The sequence below is a fragment of the Arabidopsis lyrata genome (genome assembly GCF_000004255.2).
Source record: "Arabidopsis lyrata subsp. lyrata unplaced genomic scaffold ARALYscaffold_1, whole genome shotgun sequence".
NCBI lineage: Eukaryota > Viridiplantae > Streptophyta > Magnoliopsida > Brassicales > Brassicaceae > Arabidopsis > Arabidopsis lyrata.
Window position 1 is genome coordinate 1,661,455 of NW_003302555.1, and position 21,582 is coordinate 1,683,036.

The window sequence follows — 21,582 nt, forward strand, 5'->3', positions numbered from 1 at the left end:
CCAATAGAAAATTAACATTCCAAAAAGACCAACCAAATGTTATAACCATAAACTTGCATTGTTTCTGAAGAAAAAATCCAAAATAAAATAAAAAAACAAACCACAGTACTAAGACCAAAAAGGCATAATCTTGTGCCAAAAGTAAGGTATCTGAAGCCCTATCCTCTCTCTAACCTTTACCTATGGAACACGAAAACTGGCAACTCGAATAAGAAATAAGAGAAGAATCTTCAGTTCTGCTCAGCAGTCACCGCCACAGTCGGCTCATCGGCTTTCTTCAGTGGAGATGTTTCCATCACAACATCGCCGTTATTATCCTTAGGAGCCATCACTATCTCAGTCGGATTAGGGTTTAGGTTTGGACCTGAGGGATTCGGAGATGGCTCTTCCAATTCAGGATCAGTTTCTATGCTCTGATCATCACGTGGCTCGCTTTCGCCTGAGGAACCACTTGAATCACCTTCTTCCTCATCTTCTTCGACTTCGTCTATTGGAAGATCAGCTTCAGCCATGTCTACGTTTTGCTCCGGAAGTCTCTGTTGCAGCGGAACAGCGTTGCTTATGAGCTGTCCAGTCCTTTGCTTCTCTCTGTAATCTTCCATTTCAGTTCTGTATCGCTCTTTGTCCTCTATTGCCTTCCCTTGGTAAACCTAGAAATGAGAGGAAATCAAACAGATCATGAGACAAAAACTCGAGATACTTCACAGAGTTTGATAAGAATTCAAAGATCAGAGTGTGTGAAATACCAATTTTTCATCTTCATTCAGCTTGTTCCATAGCTCACCAATTATCCTGCTGATATCCCTATCCTTACCAGGATGAAGCGGTTTCAGCCTCGCGTGCTGCTCTGCGAAAAAGAAGTTATAACCACTTCTGTTGGGTTTTGGATGATTAGGATCACGTCTTTTAATCTCTGATTTCTTTCTTCTCCTACGGCGTTTTGTTACTCCTCCCATAACCCCCTGGGGATTGGCAGAATTGTTCCAAGTGTTGGGGACGACACCATGACTCTGTTGCGGAGTTTGATGAGCAACTGTGTTCTGAGGAAGAAGCTGAAACAGAACTCCTTTAAGCTGCTCTGATCCAATTGTTACAGTTACAAGGTAACCACTTTCGAATTTTCCATCGATCACTCCAATCACATTTGATCCAGCAACAGGTCCTGAAACAATAACATCAAAAGACAAAAAAGGGTTTTACTCAGATTTGTAAGTCACAGTTACTCAGTTGGAACATTTACAAAAACAAAGAGAGAAAAAGTTGAGACCTCCGGGGAACTCTTCAGAATTGATCTTGGGCTGTGGGGTAAAGGTTAGAGCTTGAAGTTCTTGTGAAGGTCTAATGGCTCCGTGCATAAGGCCTGGTCTAGCAGATGGGATCTGTAGAGAGTCTACAGAAGATATGTGTGTTACAAAACAGAGAAGAAACTGAAAGATATTTGAAATTTTGGTAAAATAGTAAACAGGTTTTAATGAACAAACCTGGAGGAATCTGGCCACTGGATCTGAAGAAATAGATTTGCTCATAATTGTTCAGCAGCGAGAAGTAGTATTTGCGCAAAACATACGATGCGTTTGTTGCCGTTGGAGGAAAGACAAATGTAGCAGTTACTTCTTTCCATCTCCTTTCATTAAGTATCTGCAATTCAAAGAAGGAACATGATCGAAGGACAAAGGTCAATATAGATTTCAAGATTTTAGAACAAAAGAAACTTTATGAGATACATAGAAAACAGACAATACATATAGCATGGAATTAATATGTCATTGAGAGGAGAGGACATACCTTATTGATTCCACCACGAGAGGTTACCTCAACGAAAAGCTTGTGCAAGTCCAAATCTCTTCCTCCTATGATTGGAACCCTATAATCACCAATGCAATATGTAGAATGGTTAAAGCTATAAGCTATAAAGTACTGCAACCAAATCCAAACATCAATCAGTCTCATATAAAAGTTACAATACATTATCAAAGAAGCAAAAGGAACACAAAAGAATAATACCCTACTTTTAATACACATACTATTGACAGACAATCTTATTCATTGGTAACTGGTAAAACATGAAACTTTTGTAGTTCAAGGTGAAAACACAAAGCATGAATCATTATCAACCCAAACGCTCAAATCTAAAAGATGGAGGCTTTCTGAACACAAATTTCTATCAGAGCCAACAACAGATAACAACTGAACTTACTCTACTGAGTAAAAACTGATAAGGGGAAAAAGAAGCTTACATGAATTTAGTACCCAAGAGAGAGTGCAGCCTTTCCAAGGAAGACATGAAAAGCCTAGGGTCTGCAACCACAGCCTCATACGTTGCTTCAGGGGTAACACAAACATTGTTCATTGGCACTGACCCTTGCTTGAGACAAGAGCTTGATGCCATTCCTAACACAGCCGAAAAACAAAACAAAAATACAAAAAGGTAAGCACTTTAAGATCATTTACGCTCTTTAACAACCACTAAACCTTCTTCAGCATTTACTATCAATCCGGCTTATTAATACAACAAAAGTCAGAGACTTTAAGGCTCTACACATCAGATCAGAGTGTAATTAACCATCTTCCATCAAACAGAAACTCAAAGATACACAGGAGTTCAATTTAAAAATATTATCCACAAAGATTCAAATGAAGAAAAACTTAAAGGAGCAAGAAAACAAGAGATTGCAAAGTCCAAGAAAATAAACAAGAAAGGCTTTAAGGAAAAAGCTGAAAAGCCCCTTCATGAATTCATCTCCTCTCTCTGTTTCTTCTACGCAGAACAAAAACTTAATACGACAGATTGCCATTAAATGTAAAAGGACTTGTGCTACAAAAGCAACCACACTCTAAGGAATCATAACAAAGACACATCTTTTTCAACCAATCGCTCTCTCTCTCTCGCTCTGAGAAAAAAGAGGGAATTTTTGCGCCGGCAACGTATTTTAGCCTGAGATTTGAAGGAACATAAACCAAGAAAACCCCTCGAACAGGCATATTAACAAATACATTACAGGCATCAATTGAGAATTCAATGCCCAACAACAACTTTCTTCAAAGAAGCCATTAATTCTCTGTTTATATGACCACACAACGAAAAGCCCGATTCTCGATAGATACAACAGAGAAAGCATTTTGGGGTTTCCCGCGAGACAACAACAAGAAGAAGCAGCAAAAGCCCAGACGACGAAAAAGAAATGATGATGAAATAATAAGAGAAGATTTAAAAGAAATGAACGAAAAGTTGTCACCTTTGCTAACCATTTACCCTTGAATATTCATAAAAATGAAAGCTTTGGTTTCTTCTCTTTAATGGTGGTGAAAGAGTAGTGCATATAAGAGAGAATATAATGGAGGGACGCGTACGTTGATGCGTATGTATGAATGAATGAATTGTGTAAATGAGGATCCCAGATGAAAGATTATAAATAACAGATGGGGTGGCTATAAAATAGGTCAAATTTTTTATATATTTTTTCAAAGGGTGAGAGAGAATTGAGCTATATAAGAAAATAATGCAAAAATATGAGGAAGATAAGAAAGAAGAACAAATTATATCAATTTTAAGGAAGAAAACAATTTTCTATTTTAATGCAAATTTAGATCTTGAAGATTGACCACAGATTATAAAATTTTGAAATTGATTTTTGTATTTTAATATTTTGTTTTTGATAAATATAGTTTAATGAGTTTATTGAAACCAAATTTTTTTCTATTTTTATACATTTGTTTTATATTTATTTTGTCGTATTCGGTTGTAACCGTTATTTACAGGTGGACCGGAAAATTACAAACTATAATTTGAATCAACGGTTTTATCGAATAAGTTAAGAAACATATAAGGAAACATATACAAAAAATTTTCATATTATATATCATTTAATATTTTTAAAAATATTGGATATTTTTCTATTTTTATACAAAAATATGATAATAGTTTTATATTTATTTTGTCGTATTCGTCTTTAACTTTTATTTATGAGTGGACTGGAAAAATTAACAACTGTAAAAATTAAGTTTATAACAAATTATTATTATTATATGTTTAACTTTTTATGTAAATGGGAAATAAGAAAAAGAAAGGAGTGAGGGAGTGGAACACTATACTAACGGCATTTTTTCTTTTCTTTTTTCACTATATACTAAAAAGATATATTAATTACACGTTCATGTGATTTTCATTTTTCAATATATGGGAATAAATGATTATATACGCTGAATATATGTTGTCAAGAACATGTGTAACCGTATAATTTCAAAAAGAGGAGATTTAATAAATTGAGATATCAATTTGTTTATGATACAACAAATACTTATTTTAGACATTAAAAAAGTTTGACTTGGCACCTTTCGTTATATTGTTTACTAGTTTAACATATTCAACCATCATATCGTTTATAGATGTTAAAAAAGAAAAAACACCATATCGGTAGTAAAGGTTAAATACTTAACAAACAAAAAAAAAGGAATGTTACAAAATATAAAAATAAAAAGGAAATGTATGCTAAACTCATTTGGTTAACGAAAGCAGATGTTGTAAACGACGAGCTATGACCTATTAAAATAAATTTAATTTATTTGTTAAATTCTAGCCGTCTATTATCATGTTTGTAAGTAAATGTAATTACTAAAAACCACTTGTGAGTATTATTTGTTTTAAATCAAACAAATAAAACTTGATAATAATAAAATAAATGATAATAATAACATGAGTTACAAAAAATGATGATAATGATGATAATAGAAATAATTTGTCAATTGCTTTTTGAAATCTGTCTTTTATCTAAAAGTGATCAAGTGATGGATAGAAAGTTCAAAAAGTGTATGACGATATTTTATTGGTTATATATCTCATTTTTGTAGTATTTAGTTTATCAATCATCCTTTATATATATAAAAAAAAATCTTAACTAATGATATTTACTTACATTTTAAAAAGTAAAGTGAAGATAATCTAAGGAATAAGATGATATTAATTAATTATATGACTTTCTCCGCATTTTTCATTTGTATATAATGAAGTAATTAGTATTGGAGGATATCATCATATACACAAGAATAATTCAAATCCTAGAAGATTCACTATCTCAACAATCTGTAAAATATATTTTACATACATTTTTTTTTATATACCCGATCGGCTGATCCGCTCAGCCTCGGTAGAAACGCACCAGAGTGCTACAGAGTGGACTCACTACCACCCCGAAGGATGGGCTACCACACTGCCTGAACCGAGTTTGGAATGCTTTCCGACTAATGCCCGGGGGTAGCTGGATCGCCTGTTACCAGACTACCAGGTAAACTGCCTGGGCCGAAGCCCAAGCCCAGACTTCCCAACAAAGTGTTGATAACAGCGAGGGAGGAAGATCGAACCCGGGTTCGGGATTTCACCCTCAACTCCGGACTCGCCCTACCACTCGCTCACCACCTTGCGGGCATATTTTATTACATTATCCCCGATCTTACATACATTCAAAATAAAATTCAATCCATTAATGGATAATTGATAACGGTTATATTTTATATCGGTCAATTGACAAGCTTCATTTTTTTAAAAAAAAGAGGTTAAAATATTGTTAGACATGTGATATTACACTAAAATTAACAAAGATATTACACTAAAATTATGTAGTCTATTTTCATCAACAAGATATTCACAAAATATCTTTCAATCGTTTTATTTGGATGTTGTTGCATGACTTTTTCAATGTAGCTTAATTAGATTTAATTTGAAAAGAAGACATGTAAATAGTTTTCTTCAAATTTTATTGCAGTAATTAATATTTGATTCACTAAGTCGAATAAATTGTTTTGCCCACGGTTGTGATTCAAACCCGAAGATCAACAAAAAATGTATACACGAAACTGCGGAAAGAAACGAAATATATAATACACCAAACCTACACAAGAATTATTGTCGATATAAACGAACAAAAAGCAAGCAAACAAATGTACACATGCATGTGTGTATTTTCTATACACAAAGACCGCAAAGAAGTTTGAAAAACAAGAGAAATACATCCCAAAGGGTTGACTTGCGATCCAAGCATTCTCTACAGGGATGGCTCGAAAGTAACCGGATACTGTATCCTATACATACACAACATGTATGTATCTACGTGCATAAAATTAAAAAGGCTTCAGGAAGAGTGAAGGTCCATGGAAGAAGATCTTCTCCAACTTCGCCTCTCTGACGTAGCCCTAACCTAAAAGACACGCAATATAATAAAAGTCTCAGTCAGATATTTACGTAATATCATTTTCATGTATGTATCAGTTTTAAACCTTTGATGGTAAAGGAGGCAAAGATGCTCGTCTCGTAAGCTCCTCTCTTTCCTCTTGAACAGCCTTTAATCTTTCTCTTAACAATTCCACTTCATTCTCAATCTTTAACCTCTCATAATCAACCGCAGACATTGATTTTCTCCTTGAACCTGAAGAGCTCAGAGACTTCTTGCGTGGACGACATAATGGAGGAAGCTTTCGAGCAATCCCCGAGACAATGATACTATTTTCCTCCAACGATTCTTTAGGTTTGCTAACAGAGGATTCTTCTAGGTTCTTCTTCTTACTAATGTTATCTGTTTCATCCTTCACCATATAAACATCACGTACGCGTGAATAAGCGACTTCTGAATCTGATTTATACAGATCTCTGCTTTTATCTCTGTTTTCTTCTTCTCTATAAGGCATATCAAGAACCGTTCCATCAAGTTCTTGAACGAGCAAAGCTCTTCTCTCTTGAGAATCTTGATTTTGTTTGTGTTCCGGTTCTGGAACATTCTTCTCTTTTGTTAAAGAACATTCCAATTCCTCTGTTTCCTCGAGTAGTTGTCTATAAGCTTCAACTTCTTTCTCCAAGAAATGTTTTTCCCTCTCACGCCGTATCAAAATGTCTTTGAGTATGACCATCTCTTCAGCATCAAAAGTCGATTTCTCTTCAACCATTCTCTGGAATTGCCTCGCTTCCATTTCAATAGCCGCCTTCTCATCTTGCAGCCTATGTATCATCGCCATTGCTTCATCCGCTGCGGATGCTGCAGCGTTTCTCTCTTTGTCAAGCTCAACGCAAACCGCTGCTCGAGCAGCTCGCTCTTCTTTCAATAATTCTTCTAAATCCCTAACAGAGTTTTCCTCTGCATTTCTGACAAAAGACTGATCTGCTGATGAATTGGACTTTACCTGTTCATTAACTGATACAGTTTTCTCAAATTCCGGCCAAAGAGATAGATTAGTCCCCTCTCCTGCCTTTACACAATCTGCAATAACCCGTATCAACACAAAATATAGAAGGCTAGATCAACGCATTCATGAAAAGCAAGGCCTAACATCGATTATTCGAATGTAGAAGCAAAATATCAATACGAGAAAGTTAAGGTAAGAAAGAAAACCTTTTTGGTCATCATTGGAACATGTCTCATCTGTAGCTCTGGTGAAGACATCATAAGGCTGCATCAAATGGGTTTTTGCGGTCTCATCAAAGGCTTCTGATGAAGAAACCGATCTAAGACTTGCACAATTTACACGACCTCTCCTATGGTTTTTAAGACCGTTTCTTGATCTTCGTGTAACAAAACGTTTGCCTTTCATGCCCTGAACGGTCATCAGATCAAATCTACCAAGTTCCTTGTTGTTAATCACATTTGGTTCTTCTCTTGACAAATCCTCTGTTTCATCTTTAACTCTAGCATTACTTATATCACCACTGTTCTTTCTCACCAGCTTTAACTCAACAAACCGGTTCGAATCATCGTCACTAGTAATCGAACCAAAAGGGATTTTGCTTTTTATCGATCGATCTACAGCTGAGATTCTCTCTGATGCACGATCCACCAGAAGGTCTTCGTGGAGGCATTTCCACATAATGTTTGAATCACCGAAACGTCCATTGTGAAATTTTGGAAGAGAAAAACCTAGAAACCCTAGAAATCTCAACAAGAGATGAATACAAAGAGATGTACATAGAAGCAAATAAGCTATGGAGAGATTCAGAAATGCGCCTATGAGACCAGTGAAATTCCAATAGTGAGTATCTAAACACGGCATTTTGATAAATATATTAGTTTCTATAGCTCTGAGTCCAATCTTCTATGGGAAAAATCAAGAAACATGGATGATGTGTTCGAACTTTGATAGACCCAATTTCAGATTTCTAAAGCAAACATAAAGTTCCATTCCGGAATTTTAGTACTTTATTGTAATGTAAATAACAAGTACGTAAAGCAAACAGAGCTGAACCACAGGTTGATGAATCTCAAATAGGTTACTATTTTTGGACACCATGCATAAATTGGATTTTACCTGAAGTTGAGGTTTAGCATTAGCCAAGTGGGGACAAATGCGAACGTTAATGATGCAATGTCATGTTTACTTTTCTAATATATTTTTAAAAGAATTTTGGTTTTTGGATTTATAACTAAGTTTTAAGTATTTTCGTAAATAATAATAGCTTAAGTGATTTAACTAAAGTTTAATTTTTTTTATCAATAACTAAGGTTTTTTTTTATCAATAACTAAAGTTTTAGTTGTACAAAATGTTTTTTTTTTATTTTTAAAAAGCTTAAATTTTAAACAAACCGAGCTTGGTATCATAAGAAGAGAACCAAGGATTTTGAATTTAGAACGGGTCAACCTGAACCGGATCTAAACCTCTGTGAAACCTCCTGAACCGGTGTGTGAGTCTCGACTGTCGATCGAGTAAAGCCATCGTGGAGAGAGAGAGAGAGAGAGAGAGATATAGAGAGTCCATGGCTCTCGTTCGCTTTATCCCTTCTCGGAAGATTCCACTACTGTCTTGGAGTAGAAATGTTGATCAATTCGAGCTGCCATCTCTTGGATCGCTTCGAGCTTTCTTCTCTACTCAGAAGCTCATAGGCGATGAACCAGTTCTCGTGAGTTTGCTCTCAATCTCTCCTCATTTTCTTCTCCCAGAGTTCTCGTGACTTGGCTAAGTAAAATTAGTGACAAATTGATCAACTTTATTATGCGGTTGTTGATAAGCAATCCGAAAGAGAAAACTTTTCGAAATTCAAAGAACTTTTTTCTGCTCTGAGTTATCTGTTTTGGGTCCTTGTTAAGAATTTCTGTCTCCGTTTTGTGTTTACAGTCTCATACTTCTTTCCAGATCCGATTCTTGATGTTTATCAGATTTCATTTTCATTTGGCGATTTCTGGAATGTGGGACTACTAAATGTTTGGTTCAACTGAAACAGGTTCGAGATTTCATACACACAGCATTATATGATCCCCAAAAAGGCTACTTCTCTCAACGATCCAAATCTGTCGGGGTTTTGGAGAGAAGCATTAAGTTCAACCAGCTTGAAGGTAGGCTTGCTTAAGTGTTAGATACTAGTGTTGAATTTTTGAATTTTAGCCACGCCTCTATACCTGCCCTGAAGGCTGAAACTATAGCAGTATTAGTTCTTACCCTACATGAAATGCATCGTGGTCTTTGTTTGACTAGTTATCATCTCTTTTATGTCTAGTAAGTCGATAGTTTTTCCTGTCCCAGGGAGAAAAGCATACATGAAACTCTTGGAAAAAGTATACAAGCAGAGTGACATTTCTTGGTTTACTCCTGTGGAGCTTTTCAAGGTGAAATTGTCGTGAATGGGTTCTTTGGTGTTTTCTTGGATTAGCCTTCACTTGTTGTACTTATCCTATTTTATGGTGTCAATCATCTCTTGTAGCCTTGGTATGCTCATGGGATTGCAGAAGCTATACTGCGTACCACAAATCTCTCAGTTCCATTAAAGGTTTGCTTCTTTGATCTTCTACATCTGAATATTATTGATTTCATGACAAAACAAAACATGCGATTTTGTCTCTGATTTCTATAGTTATATGAAAAGCTTTGAATCTAGTTAGTCCTGAGCTATCTTTACCTATCAGCCTACACGGAAACTAGTTAGTGATAGCCTAGGCCTTTCACCTGTTCTGTTGTTCATGCTTTGAAAACTTGAAATAGAGAAACCACTGTTTTATTTTGAAAATGGTTGTGTAGTTTAGAATCGTTTGAACACACGATTGAAGGTGGAGAAAGTAATGCCATGAAATTTCTGTTTAAGATCATATGTATTTAGGAAAGTTTTGATATCTGGAAAAAGGAAGATTTTCATCCTGGTTTGTGAGTTAAAGTCTACATTTGCTCTGGTTTTTCCGTTAATCACTTCAAAAATGTGCTTAGATATACGAAATTGGTGGTGGATCGGGCACATGTGCGAAGGGTGTATTGGACTATATAATGTTGAATGCTCCGGAGAGAATCTACAATAACATGAGCTACACGTACGTAAGCTCAGTTTTCCTCTCTTGTCAATTTGAGCTGCGATACAAAATCGTCTTTGGCTAGAACTTCAGCATAGTCAATTCTTATGAAACATGCGACAGTTATATAAACTACATCCTATTTTTAATGTGTATCAGTTCTATAGAAATCAGTCCTTCACTGGCTAAGATTCAAAAGGAAACTGTTGCACAAGTTGGAAGTCATCTATCAAAGTTCCGAGTTGAGTGTCGTGATGCATCTAACCTATCTGGATGGAGTAAGGTTCTTTTTGTTCAGCACAAGGCAGATTCTGGTTTTTAATTTCCTATTGCTATGCTAGAATTAGGTATTGGGTTGAAAATATTAAATTAGTGAGTTATTCGCCAGATTTTGTAATGTAATATTCTTAGAAGATTAAGCTAGTCAGAGAAATCGTTAGTCAAATGAGGTTATGCTACTAGATTGTGCTTGACTTAGCGATAATACTTAGCGATAATACCCAAGTTTTCTTGAGACTACTTATTAATCAAGATGTTTATAAATTAGCCAACCTCATATTACCTATCTGTTACAATGAAGTTATCTATCTGTGCTTATACAGTAAATTTTTAAACAGAGAATGTGGAGCAACAACCGTGCTGGGTGATAATGCTTGAGGTATGTAATTATGTAGATGTAGTTCTATTTGATAGGTAGGTATTTTGTATTGAAGAGGAATCATACGTCTAATATTTGTATTAACTTATACCATTGCAGGTGCTAGATAATCTCCCTCATGATCTTGTCTATTCCAAAAGTCAAGTTTCCCCATGGATGGAAGTCTTGGTTGAAAATAAACCAGAGAGGTACCGAGAATACATGGTTCAAATGAAGTTTATTTCTGCCTTAATTGATCACGATTTCTTATAAACTGTAGCGAAGCACTCTCTGAGCTATACAAGCCTTTAGAAGATCCACTGATCAAGCGCTGCATTGAAATTGTTGAACATGAAGATGATCCGGTTTCAAAACCAAAAGAAATCTGGTCTAAACTATTTCCCAAACCTAGACGTAGTTGGCTTCCGACAGGTTGTTTGGTAAGAGAAAATGGTGTCCACATAATAAAACTGATGTTGTGTTGCTCTGTTCTAATTTTTGAAATTCTAGAAACTGCTAGATGTTTTACATGCAAAGCTGCCAAAGATGTCCCTAATTGCTTCAGATTTTAGCTTCTTGCCCGACGTGAAAGTTCCGGGTGAAAGAGCCCCATTGGTTTCAACAAAGGTCTGTTCTTTTTTCATCTAACTATGCATTGACACCTTTCTTGGTGTTTGTTGACTGTTTAATCACTGAGCCATAGAGATATGGCCAAAGTTTAACGCTATACTTCAAGGTTTAAAACAACAAGAACTTGGTTTGGGTATAGAGAAAGTGTCTTTCTTTTTTTTTTTTTTTTTTTTTTTTGAATAACCGCGGGTCTCTCAAAGGCTTCCTAGGCCCAATGACTAATCCCACGAAGCTGGCAATTCCCCTATGTAAACCTGCCAGTGGCCGTGCCTCGAACCCTAGTGGCGGAAGTCACAGCTGTGACCCCTTTACCACTAGGCCACAAGGCCCGGTTGAGAAAGTGTCTTTCTGCATTGCTTAATGTCAAACTTGTCTCAAGAAAACTTGAGAACAGTTTCACCATACATCCGTGAAGTATAATTATAGTCCCTTTAACAATATTTTTTTTTATTTGCAGAAAGATGGATGTAGCTCAGATTACAGTAGTTATCTGGACGCAAAGGTGCGAGATATCAGCAAATTTCCTTCTTTGACTACTTATTTGGTTTATTCACAAACTTCTAACCTAATTCAACAAACTTCACAATTCATATGTATGTTGGATGATCTTGCAGGGTGATGCTGATATATTTTTTCCAACCGATTTCTGGCTTTTAGAACGAATGGACCATTACTGTTCCGGTTGGAGGAAGATGGAAAAAGATGGGACACCATCGAAGAAAGGAAGGAAAAGGCGAACTCTCACTGTAAAACAAGATTCTCTTTAAAACGTTACAACTAGCGAAGATATTTCTGAAACTTTTTCATTAACAGTCTTTTCTTGTTCTCTTTTGTTTGTAGCTCGATACATCAGCATTCATGGATGAGTTTGGTTTACCTTCAAAGACGAGAACAAAGGACGGATATAACCCCTTACTTGATGACTTCAAGAACACTAAGTTCTATCTTAGTGTCCCAACACACAACACTAAGTAGTAAGCAAAAGATTCATCTCATGGATGTCTGAAATTTGCAGAGAAATGAGAATTTTTTTAAGGGTTTAGAGCTCTGATTATTTCTTTTGTTTTTCAAATGCTTTAATAAGTTTAATCAATTATTCCATTGCCCAACTTTGTCTCGCCAGTTAAATATCGCTATAGACATTGAAGATAGGTAAACTCAAAAACGTAGTTTTTTCTTTTTTCTTTTTGCTTTTAGCGTTTCTGTGTGTTTTGGTTTTCGAACACTCTTTCCAATACCACACCATTCGGTTGTTTGTAACCTAATGGGTTTTGGTTAAACTCAATTTCGTAAGGCATTTAGGCCCAAAATAACAAAGTAAAATAACTATTAGTGGAATCTCATCGCTTCTCTTAGATTTTGTTACAAATTTTGAAATAAGATTCAAATCTATGCTTCATAAAGAAAAAAGTTTGACACAGAGATGTTGAGCTACCTGAATTGTATGAACAATGTCGAGAAACATCTCTCTTCTTCTGCTCTTCTTTGTTTGAAACAAGTTTTGGTATAGAACGTTCCAAAGGCTTACCAGTTAAGATCCTTACCGTTCTAATCCAGTGACCGTGGAATTCGTCTGAGAAGTTGAATCTGGATCTCTGACACTCTCTAACCGGCTGTCAAGAATCTCTATAACATTATTTGGCGGGCATTTATCACTAGACTTCTTCGGATTTATCTGACAGAAACATTCAGGCCATGCATTTGTATAAAACGATTCAGGAGATACACGTTTGTGAGGCCCTCCAAAGTTTGTTTTCAGCATCACTCGTCTCACTGCTTCTTCGAATCCAGCCGTTTTCCCCTTCTCTCTAGCTATGAAAATTGGAGCTAATGCTTTTCTGTCTGGTCTGATTGTGGTACGGAAACCATAGTAAAGGCGATGACCTAAAAGATTGTTGGCGAAATTGCTCGGTCCATCATATGTTGGCATAAAAATGTCGGAGAGGAGACAAACCATGTAATCCACAGCTGATCCTATTAATCCCTGTGACTTTGCTGACAGTTCCTCAGAGGGGTCTACCGAGCTATGGTTGTCAAGCCGTGGAAATAAGGTTCGAAACGGTTTCATGAACCGTTCCCCGCCAAAAAGTTCACCAGCTGCTAAGTATATCCTTGTGGAGTTGTCGAATCTCATTGCTCGTAATATAAGACCTACCTGCACCACAAGGATCAATCAAAATGTCATATTGCATTTCTAAAGCCTAGGCAGTGCCATATTATTAGCTGCAATTATGATCCCTCTACTGCTCTATAGGTTTCAGTTTTCTATCTGTGGATATGCTCAACATGAAAATGATGCGGAAAAAAAATTAAGAAGTACCTCCTCAGGGGTCAGTGGACACTTTCCGATAGCCCGTCTTTCGTTGTAAATAAGCCTTTTCTCTGCAAAATTTTCTTTACGGTACTTCCTAAGTATCTTCTGTTCCTCAGGGTTAAATATGTCAAAGCACCTGCGGAAAATAGACAATAAACCAGTATTCCTATGTGTGCTGATGTATAGATGATACAAAGACAATCAATTTCTTCGCAAGTCACTTCAACAAGAACCAGATTCTAGAAAACCAACTTTGATATATAAATTACCTAAATAGAAATGACCCTACAGCTGATAGTTGAAGAAAGAAAGTGTTGCAAAAGAGCATACCCGGCAAATGCCAACATATCCATTTCAAAACGAAGATGGATCGACATGAAGTGGCCCTGTGACCGGAGTCTATCAACAATAGATTCACTCAACTGCATGATGTGTGGCTTGAATCTCAAAGCATGGTAGTTCACTCTGCACCTTAACCTTTGATATTCAGGATTGTCAATTTCTTCCGCCAAACGATGTGAAAAAGGGGTAAGATAGATAGCACTGTGTTCCCTCATTGCCTTTAGAGCAGTTGTCAGGTACCACTCAATAGGAGCATCTCGAGGAGGACGAATCTGATTCAAGGAAATAACAAGGAACAGAGATATTTAACCCATATATTCAGACTTCAAGCTTATGTGAGAACCAGACATCTCTTTATGCTTGTACCTGAAAAGCTTTTATCTTCTTGGTTTTCCCATTTTTGTGAACATCGGGGATCTTTCCCACAATCTTCACATCATACTTCAGTGTCTCAATAAAATGTTCCACGTCATAGATGCCTTGAAAACCACTGGAATAAAACAATCATATATTAGCGGATAAAGACATGATACTTCCAGAATTCATGTAATCCAGAATTCATGTAATGGCATTTGATCTCCTCAGCACATTAACTCATATCCTTAACATTAGGAGAAGAACTCCGCTTAGAAAAAATGTCTGATGATACTTGGAAAGGCATACGGATTGTATTACCTTGACAATTGTAACTATTAATAACCAACTCAGAATTTCACAGAAAATCTGATATTTTCTAAAATTAATGCTATGTAATAAGGGACTCTAACTTCTCTTTGCAGCAGATGTAAAGGAATCAACATACCTGTCATCATGCCAAAACGAGTTTGCATCTAATTCGGGTAACACAAGTGTAGCATTCATGATCCGGGCAGCAAGTACTGCATTACATATCTGCAATATCCAGATGTCAATATATGTCAAATCGAAGATAAAATAACCAGATTCATAGTGGAGGGTTCAAGCTAGCTCAACTCCACTAGATTTAAAGATTAGACAAACCACTCGTCAAGTGACCCAAACAGGACATCAACACTATTTGAGTGTAAAAGGAAAAAAACACCTACCGCACTACGTTGCTGATTCAAACCACCATTACATCGTACACGGAGATAACCATTTGTCTCCTTGGTAGGAGCTGCAAAAAGGAATCAGAAGATTGATATCATCATTTCAAGCTTGGAATGCCCTAAGACTTTTAGATTAGCATCGAGTTAAATCTTTACTGCTCAAAACACGAGATGAACATACGAGGCCAGTCAGATCGTGGCGCAGAAGACGGTCTCCAACCACCAGATTCAGCACTCTCCCAGAGCTCTTCCACGTTTATCTGCTCAAAAATATCATATAGAATCCATCAAAGTCTTTAATCAACAAAGACTCACAAAGATTATCATCTATAAAACTGCAGGAGATTAAATCCAGATCTTAAGCTCCTGCAAAACTTTTGGTTCCAGACTCTGGAAAATCATAACGGATACTCAATTTTTCATTTTACTTGCAATTCATGGCCAATCAAACAGAAGATCTGATCTTCAGCTCGAAATCACTACTTCAAATACATAGCAAAAGTGATCTAACCTTAGATGGACGGGTCGGCTCGCGATTGCTACCGATGTTAGCCGAAAAAAGTAGTGAGAGCGTACAGATCAGTAGAACAATGACTCCGATAGAAAGTTTCGCGACCATCCCCTTTGTTCCAACTCCTCCCGTCTTCCCATGAAGTCTGTGGTGCCCTAACCTGCAACATCACTCAAAAATCAACACCGATCCAGCCGAATCATCTCTACTGAAACGAAAATTGCAATACCAGATTATTTTCGAGAAACTAAAAAATTCCCAGAAAATGCAAGAGAAGCGACACCGAATCATCTTTACCTTCGCATCGCGTTTGAGACAAGGAAGAAGACGAGATATTCTCCAGTGATTTTAGAATTTGTAATTCTCTGTGTAAACAAACTCTCTCCTTGGAGAGTCTTTCTCACTGGCGAGATGTAGATTTTTGATTTCTTCGTTAATTAAAATTTTAAAGTAATTAACTACAGCTGCTTCGAATCACCGTCGCAGCCGCGAGTTAGGCCCGCAACAAACCGATATCGGTTCTCCCAATCAAACCGACCGGTTGATTACTTTGGAACTAGACTTGCATTTAAAAAGAAAAAAAAAATTAAAATCTGAAATCAAATGTCATTATTTCAGGTCATTCATTTCTCAAATCTTCAAGATTCATAAAATTTATGGAAACCAAAAAAATATTTAAATAACTGGTGATATTCCAATGGAATTTCAATTATTAGGCTTAAGAGCAACATTATTGGGAGAAGCTTAGTTTTGGTTCTTAGCCCAATTTTTGGTTTTTAGCCCAATTTTTGGTGCTTAGCTAAGAGTCTTTCTTTAGCAAAATCATTAATTACACTTTTAATTGAGTTAAGAACCAAGTTAAGCACATCCCAATAAAGATGGTCTTATTCTTCTAATTTATTATTTTCCTCAACCATTGCAATCTATTTCTTGTTTGTTGGATTAAATTTTTTGCATAATTCCCTACAAAAAGAACCAATAGTACTCTCGACTTCACTGTTTGTAACTTTTATTTTATAGAAAACTTGTTAAATCCTAAAATTTGATCGACCAAGATACCAAAAATTTAACCAAATGTATCTTTAGAATTAAAAAAGAAAATAAATAACAAATCAATCTACATGGTCGAACCGGCGAATTGAATATTAGTTGAATCAAGCGGTGGCTTTGGAGAGCTGCTTAAAAATGTCGGTTATTTCCTGAACCGGTGAATCAGCCTTGAGAAAACCGATAAAAGGACTCTCTGCTGGAACGATGTCGTCTCGAAGGTCTGTTGACCGGAGAAGAGCATCAGAACCCAATGTGACGAGCCCCTTGACGATCACAGTCTTGTGTGTTCCGGAGATCAATTCTTCATAGTCTGTATCGCCGCGGTCCCCAACCACCACGTACATGTTAGCCACGTTTAGCCTCCACCGCACGAACAAGTACCTTTCACCGCAAAATTTAAATCGCAATTATATAAGGAAACAGACATGTTCTACAAAGATAACGTTGTTTTGTAGCGTTCCCGTAGCAAAATGTGCGTTTCCAGCAAACAGAATCAGGTTAGAGATGATCAATTTGGTTTAGTTAACGTACCTGAGAGCTTGAGATCGAGAAGCAAGAAGAGGAACAATCTGCATTCTCGTTGAATTTCGACAATACATAGGATGGCAACGAAGGCCTCTTAATCGTAACTTCTGACGCAAGTCATCCACTCTCATCACCTGCAGAAACCCTGATTAGATACTGCATTTACCCTCAGTACAGCCACAACAACGGGAAACAACTTTACCTTGGAACGATCTTTGATCAAATACGCGACGCAATGTGAATTGTTCGATGCCTGATCTTCTTGAATAAGACTTGGAGAGCCCTTGTTTCTTGCCTCACCACCAACAGCGGTTGTGTTCATCAGTTTCCACACCGTGTTCTTAAGCCCTTCCATGCCCCATCGGTAATCGATATGCGAGGAGTAGTCAGGATCTGGAAGAAGCTTTCCGTCTTCCCCTCCTGGGTAATACACTTCGCTCCCGCTGCTGCATATTAGTGTGTCGAACTCACTCACCTGAATCTTGGCAGACTTCAAAAAGCGAGTTAATTCATCAAGCGGCATAGAAGTGGAAATCGCAAAACCAGAGTTTTTAGCCATCTGAGGATCCGATCGCACGGCTTTGATGATATTCTGAATCATCGGAACCATAGCTTTCTCATCGGGCGCTCCCTCATTGTTATAGCAATCAACCGCTAAAACCACCAACCGTTCTCGTCGCCTCAAAACCGGATACTTGCTCCCCAAGTTATCAGTTTGTTTCTTCCCCTGTAATTCTGGTTTACTCTTGATTTCGGGTGTCCTCATCCGGCTCATGATTTGTTTAACCGGATCAGCAGAATTTGGTTCAAGAGATCCGTTCAACGATGGTTTATCTCCATCCATAGAGAGTCTCAGAGACATGTCTTGAACGTCTTTAAGAGAGTCGTTGAGTGAAAATTCATCGTCTTGAGCAGCCACTTCGTCCGCATCTGTCTGCCACTGCGGATGTCTCATACGGCACGCAGCTATACGTGTCAGGTAAGTACGGCAATGCTCAGGCCATGAGAAGAGGTGAATGTTCTTCCAACCGTTAATCCTGCACTCATGCCATAAATTCTTCTCAGATACCAGCTTCAGCAACGCATTCGCTATCGCGTCTTGATCGTGTGGATCCACAAGCAACCCGTTGTGCAATGCCTGAAGTTAAATACCATGAGAAAGAAAGAAGTATTACCAATTTAAATGATTTTCAGTTTCAGGTCAGCTTGCTTACCCGATGTATATCAACTGGTCCTCCATTCTTTGTTGCCACCATCGGAAGTCCGTGAGCTGCAGCCTGCATTTTTCAATTTTGGTTAAACCGGATTGGACACAGAGTAAGAACGACTATATATATATGAATACTTTACCTCAATGAGTGTAAGGCCAAAAGGCTCAACCAAAGCTGGATTTATGAAAACACCCTTTGTATTTGCAGCAAGTCGGTATATATCAGGAACATCAGACTGTTTATGATGCTTTGGATAAGCGACAGACCCGTAAAGATCATATTTGTCAATGAGTTTCAAGACGGTTGTAAGAACGCTAGCGTTTCCAGATGACAACTCATCTATATCATCTCGATTTCCCATAATCAAAGTCTGCAAACACACAGAAAAAAGAACTTCAGAAACAGAGAATTCTTGGTTTCATTCCCTGGAATAACAAGCTATGTAACAGTTACGAGATTAGCTAGTTCCCGTAGAGGCCGACATTCGCCAAAGGCTTTCAGAAGAGTGGTTATGTTTTTCTTTGGGTCTGGTCTAGATAATGCCAAGATCATAGGTTTGTGAGGATTTGTAAAAAACCTCATAACCTGCCAAATATACGGACTTAAACATAAATACAATGCGCAAAAAACACTCTCGAAAGAAGATAATGAAGCTGCATAGGAAAACTCACATCAGACCAGATAGTTGGAACCGCTTTAGGAGAAGATCCCTCGGTTCCTCCTACTAAGGAAGCTAAATCTCCATCACCCTCAGGTGTATCTTCTTGAACCTCAACGTTTGTGAAATCCATCCCCGGAGGAATAACCTACAACAGACTCAGTAGCTCACTCAATCTTACTTCATAATCATAACTTTTCAAACCTGGCTAGTTCTCGGTGTACTTACCGCCATTCTTGGCATGAACCTTCCGTGGCAATTAACACCGCGTCTAGCACGAGCTCTCAAGACTTTCTCAAGTTTTACATCGAACCCATCATAAAGTCCCCATTGTTCATCAATCTCCTGCCTCGTGCTTGTTATAACAAGCTCTGCAGCATCCAGAGATAGCTCCTCGGCCTCGATCCTCCTCTTGATCTTATATGTGGAATTTATATCCTCCTTTGATTGCCTCCCTTGTTTCAAAAGCTGCTCAAGCTTGTTTCTTCCTAGAGAATGACCCGTCAGGACCATAGGAACGTTCAACGCACCAGAAAGCAGAGCAGCACTATCCCCTGCATCCGCGTAATGCCCATGAATCACATACGGCCACACAGGTTTCCCCTTCCCAATCTGTTCTCCCAAAACTTTTGACATGTTTAGAATGTGAGCTAAAGCTCCATCAACAAACTCTTGGACATACGGCCAGAGAATCTCTTTTCTTAAGTACTTATCCCGTGGACCAAATGGTATCCTAATGATATAAGCTCCGCTGCTTTCCCCGGTTTCATCGCCATCACAATCCTCAGCAGTGGTTAGCATCTCCGTTGGCTCTGCATAGCTCCAATCAACTTCTGACGAGCATATTTGGCGAGTAAACAGATCAACTCGGTACACACCAGGCATTCTCGCTAAAGCTCGAGCTAGCTCCACAACATATTTCACCTGAAAATTCACAAAGAAAACAAGTTAAACAACGCGAGATACCGGATTCAAGCTTTTTGAAAACTTGGAACTCAATGTACCTGTCCACCAGTATCCGAATCGCTACCAAGCTCCATGTTTTCCCCACGAACCAACCCATGCAAACTGAAAAAATCAACACGCTCTTTATGTAGATCTAACACAAAGAAGAATCAATGGAAGCAAGAGAACATACCTGATGAGGACAACGTAAAGACGATTCTCCTTCTTATCATCAGACCAGATTTCAAGATTGGATAAATTGCGTTGCAGTTGTTTTCGAGGTGTCTCCGGTGGCACAATTTCTCCAAGACCATCACCTTTCTCTCCTTCTGATAAATCCTCAGACAAATCCTCTGTCGCATCTCTTCTTCCCTGTTCTCTTTCCAATCTCCTATTCGCTATTCGCTGAGAATCCTCCCATTCCAACTGTAATCACAGAGATTCCATAAAAAATCAAATTCGATACATTTCAATGAAACAAGTTATTGATCGACCAAAATTAGTAACTATGAAGGACCTGCTTCTTCTTGCGAGTGAGATGCCAGATTCTCCAACACATATTCTCCAATCGAGAGTTACGTTCACGAGAATTGCGAGTGGCTACGACTTTGAGCCAAGTCCGGTGAAGATCGGTTTCATCGACACCAGTTACAACTTCCTCCACGAAGTATTTAGTCGGATTGAAATATTGTCCATCTCCTTCTCTCAGATTCACAGCAGCTTGTGGTTTCTGCTGTGTTTCTTCAATCCCCTGAGCTTGGCTATCAAGAATAGCCTCCAGATATCCATTTATCCACTCGTTCCCCGCCATCCTGAGTTTTTCCTTCTGTTTCTCGAGAAAATAGAGATCGGTGCTCTTTCTTTCTTTCTTGGAGAGTAAGAAACTAAATTTGGGGTTAGTGTGAAAGAAAGAAACAGAGAGCTGAAAATGAAAAGTGTAAACAATCGAGAAAAAATAGAAAGCAAGAGGTGATTGCGGGAAAAAGTTTACTTCAGAGAGTTGTGAAGAAAAGGTAAGAGGTTTTTACAGAAATGGCGGATTAAACGTGAGCGAGAGAGAGATCATCGGTAAGTAGTAGTAGCATGTGGAGCAATCAGAAAGACAAGAACTTAGCGGCGATGACACGTGTTTGTAATTACGTGGCAAATGTAACTGAAAGAGAGTCAAAATAGGAGCGTTTGTTTATCTTCTCTGTCCGCTTCCCTATGCGATTCTCTCTCACAAGCCACTCAGAGACTTCCACCTACGTTCTACAAAATCTCAATTTTTCTTTACTACAAAAACAAATTTTATAAGTTAAATATTCGTCAAATTACAGTAAAGTTTATTTATAAAATTTATTATTGGCGTGTTTTACGATTTACTGATTGGCATGTGTAGGAGAAGAAAATTTTATTCTCAAATTTAGTTAAAACTTAAAAGCTCACTAATGACAGTAAA

The 21,582-nt window shown here is 37.6% G+C and overlaps 5 protein-coding genes across 5 annotated transcripts; 1 reads left to right on the forward strand and 4 right to left on the reverse strand.

The window, feature by feature from the left end:
* Window positions 1-24: 24 nt before the first annotated feature.
* LOC9328311 (high mobility group B protein 15) lies at window positions 25-3,456 on the reverse strand. The gene is made up of 7 exons (XM_002892203.2): window positions 3,237-3,456; window positions 2,238-2,391; window positions 1,786-1,864; window positions 1,482-1,638; window positions 1,268-1,390; window positions 747-1,162; window positions 25-650 (listed from the first exon to the last, which is right to left on the reverse strand). The coding sequence occupies exons 1-7, from the start codon at window positions 3,247-3,249 to the stop codon at window positions 231-233; spliced, it is 1,362 nt and encodes a 453-aa protein (XP_002892249.2). The 5' UTR covers window positions 3,250-3,456; the 3' UTR covers window positions 25-230.
* A 2,432-nt stretch (window positions 3,457-5,888) lies between these two features.
* LOC9328312 lies at window positions 5,889-8,642 on the reverse strand. The gene is made up of 3 exons (XM_021012255.1): window positions 7,377-8,642; window positions 6,271-7,244; window positions 5,889-6,191 (listed from the first exon to the last, which is right to left on the reverse strand). Exons 1-3 carry the CDS (start codon window positions 8,029-8,031, stop codon window positions 6,126-6,128), a joined length of 1,695 nt encoding a protein of 564 aa, XP_020867914.1. The 5' UTR covers window positions 8,032-8,642; the 3' UTR covers window positions 5,889-6,125.
* Window positions 8,643-8,667: 25 nt separating this feature from the next.
* LOC9328313 lies at window positions 8,668-12,714 on the forward strand. The gene is made up of 13 exons (XM_021012256.1): window positions 8,668-8,876; window positions 9,198-9,309; window positions 9,497-9,579; window positions 9,675-9,740; window positions 10,172-10,272; window positions 10,411-10,529; window positions 10,869-10,909; window positions 11,009-11,097; window positions 11,169-11,328; window positions 11,399-11,515; window positions 11,976-12,020; window positions 12,133-12,264; window positions 12,359-12,714. Exons 1-13 carry the CDS (start codon window positions 8,733-8,735, stop codon window positions 12,491-12,493), a joined length of 1,344 nt encoding a protein of 447 aa, XP_020867915.1. The 5' UTR covers window positions 8,668-8,732; the 3' UTR covers window positions 12,494-12,714.
* A 114-nt stretch (window positions 12,715-12,828) lies between these two features.
* Window positions 12,829-16,347, reverse strand: LOC9325592 (uncharacterized protein At1g04910). Its single transcript, XM_002892205.2, has 9 exons — window positions 16,050-16,347; window positions 15,753-15,912; window positions 15,423-15,501; window positions 15,239-15,309; window positions 14,977-15,065; window positions 14,541-14,664; window positions 14,163-14,446; window positions 13,839-13,968; window positions 12,829-13,673 (listed from the first exon to the last, which is right to left on the reverse strand). Exons 1-9 carry the CDS (start codon window positions 16,055-16,057, stop codon window positions 13,059-13,061), a joined length of 1,560 nt encoding a protein of 519 aa, XP_002892251.1. The 5' UTR covers window positions 16,058-16,347; the 3' UTR covers window positions 12,829-13,058.
* Window positions 16,348-16,744: 397 nt separating this feature from the next.
* On the reverse strand, window positions 16,745-21,367 carry LOC9328314 (probable sucrose-phosphate synthase 3). Its single transcript, XM_021014882.1, has 11 exons — window positions 20,659-21,367; window positions 20,335-20,567; window positions 20,201-20,264; window positions 19,425-20,120; window positions 19,210-19,344; window positions 18,992-19,123; window positions 18,678-18,908; window positions 18,542-18,604; window positions 17,530-18,465; window positions 17,334-17,461; window positions 16,745-17,183 (listed from the first exon to the last, which is right to left on the reverse strand). The coding sequence occupies exons 1-11, from the start codon at window positions 20,950-20,952 to the stop codon at window positions 16,907-16,909; spliced, it is 3,189 nt and encodes a 1,062-aa protein (XP_020870541.1). The 5' UTR covers window positions 20,953-21,367; the 3' UTR covers window positions 16,745-16,906.
* Between the last annotated feature and the right edge of the window lie 215 nt (window positions 21,368-21,582).

What these genes read in the sequence shown, in the direction of transcription:
- LOC9328311 (XM_002892203.2), bottom strand. An exon ending in CAGTGGCCAGATTCCTCCAG is followed by an intron (nt 1,391 to 1,481) that starts GTTTGTTCATTA and finishes TATCTTCTGTAG; the next exon opens with ACTCTCTACAGATCCCATCT. An exon ending in TGAATGAAGATGAAAAATTG is followed by an intron (nt 651 to 746) that starts GTATTTCACACA and finishes TCTCATTTCTAG; the next exon opens with GTTTACCAAGGGAAGGCAAT.
- LOC9328312 (XM_021012255.1), bottom strand. Translation starts at nt 8,031, where the DNA reads ATGCCGTGTTTAGATACTCACTATTGGAATTTCACTGGTCTCATAGGC. An exon ending in TTCCAATGATGACCAAAAAG is followed by an intron (nt 7,245 to 7,376) that starts GTTTTCTTTCTT and finishes GGGTTATTGCAG; the next exon opens with ATTGTGTAAAGGCAGGAGAG. An exon ending in TGCCTCCTTTACCATCAAAG is followed by an intron (nt 6,192 to 6,270) that starts GTTTAAAACTGA and finishes CGTGTCTTTTAG; the next exon opens with GTTAGGGCTACGTCAGAGAG.
- LOC9328313 (XM_021012256.1), top strand. Translation starts at nt 8,733, where the DNA reads ATGGCTCTCGTTCGCTTTATCCCTTCTCGGAAGATTCCACTACTGTCT. An exon ending in ATCTAACCTATCTGGATGGA is followed by an intron (nt 10,530 to 10,868) that starts GTAAGGTTCTTT and finishes ATTTTTAAACAG; the next exon opens with AGAATGTGGAGCAACAACCG. An exon ending in GCTGGGTGATAATGCTTGAG is followed by an intron (nt 10,910 to 11,008) that starts GTATGTAATTAT and finishes ATACCATTGCAG; the next exon opens with GTGCTAGATAATCTCCCTCA.
- LOC9325592 (XM_002892205.2), bottom strand. An exon ending in TGAATCAGCAACGTAGTGCG is followed by an intron (nt 15,066 to 15,238) that starts GTAGGTGTTTTT and finishes TGGATATTGCAG; the next exon opens with ATATGTAATGCAGTACTTGC. An exon ending in GTCCACTGACCCCTGAGGAG is followed by an intron (nt 13,674 to 13,838) that starts GTACTTCTTAAT and finishes CTTGTGGTGCAG; the next exon opens with GTAGGTCTTATATTACGAGC.
- LOC9328314 (XM_021014882.1), bottom strand. Translation starts at nt 20,952, where the DNA reads ATGGCGGGGAACGAGTGGATAAATGGATATCTGGAGGCTATTCTTGAT. An exon ending in CTTTACGTTGTCCTCATCAG is followed by an intron (nt 20,265 to 20,334) that starts GTATGTTCTCTT and finishes TGATTTTTTCAG; the next exon opens with TTTGCATGGGTTGGTTCGTG. An exon ending in GACCAGTTGATATACATCGG is followed by an intron (nt 18,466 to 18,541) that starts GTAAGCAAGCTG and finishes ATTTAACTTCAG; the next exon opens with GCATTGCACAACGGGTTGCT.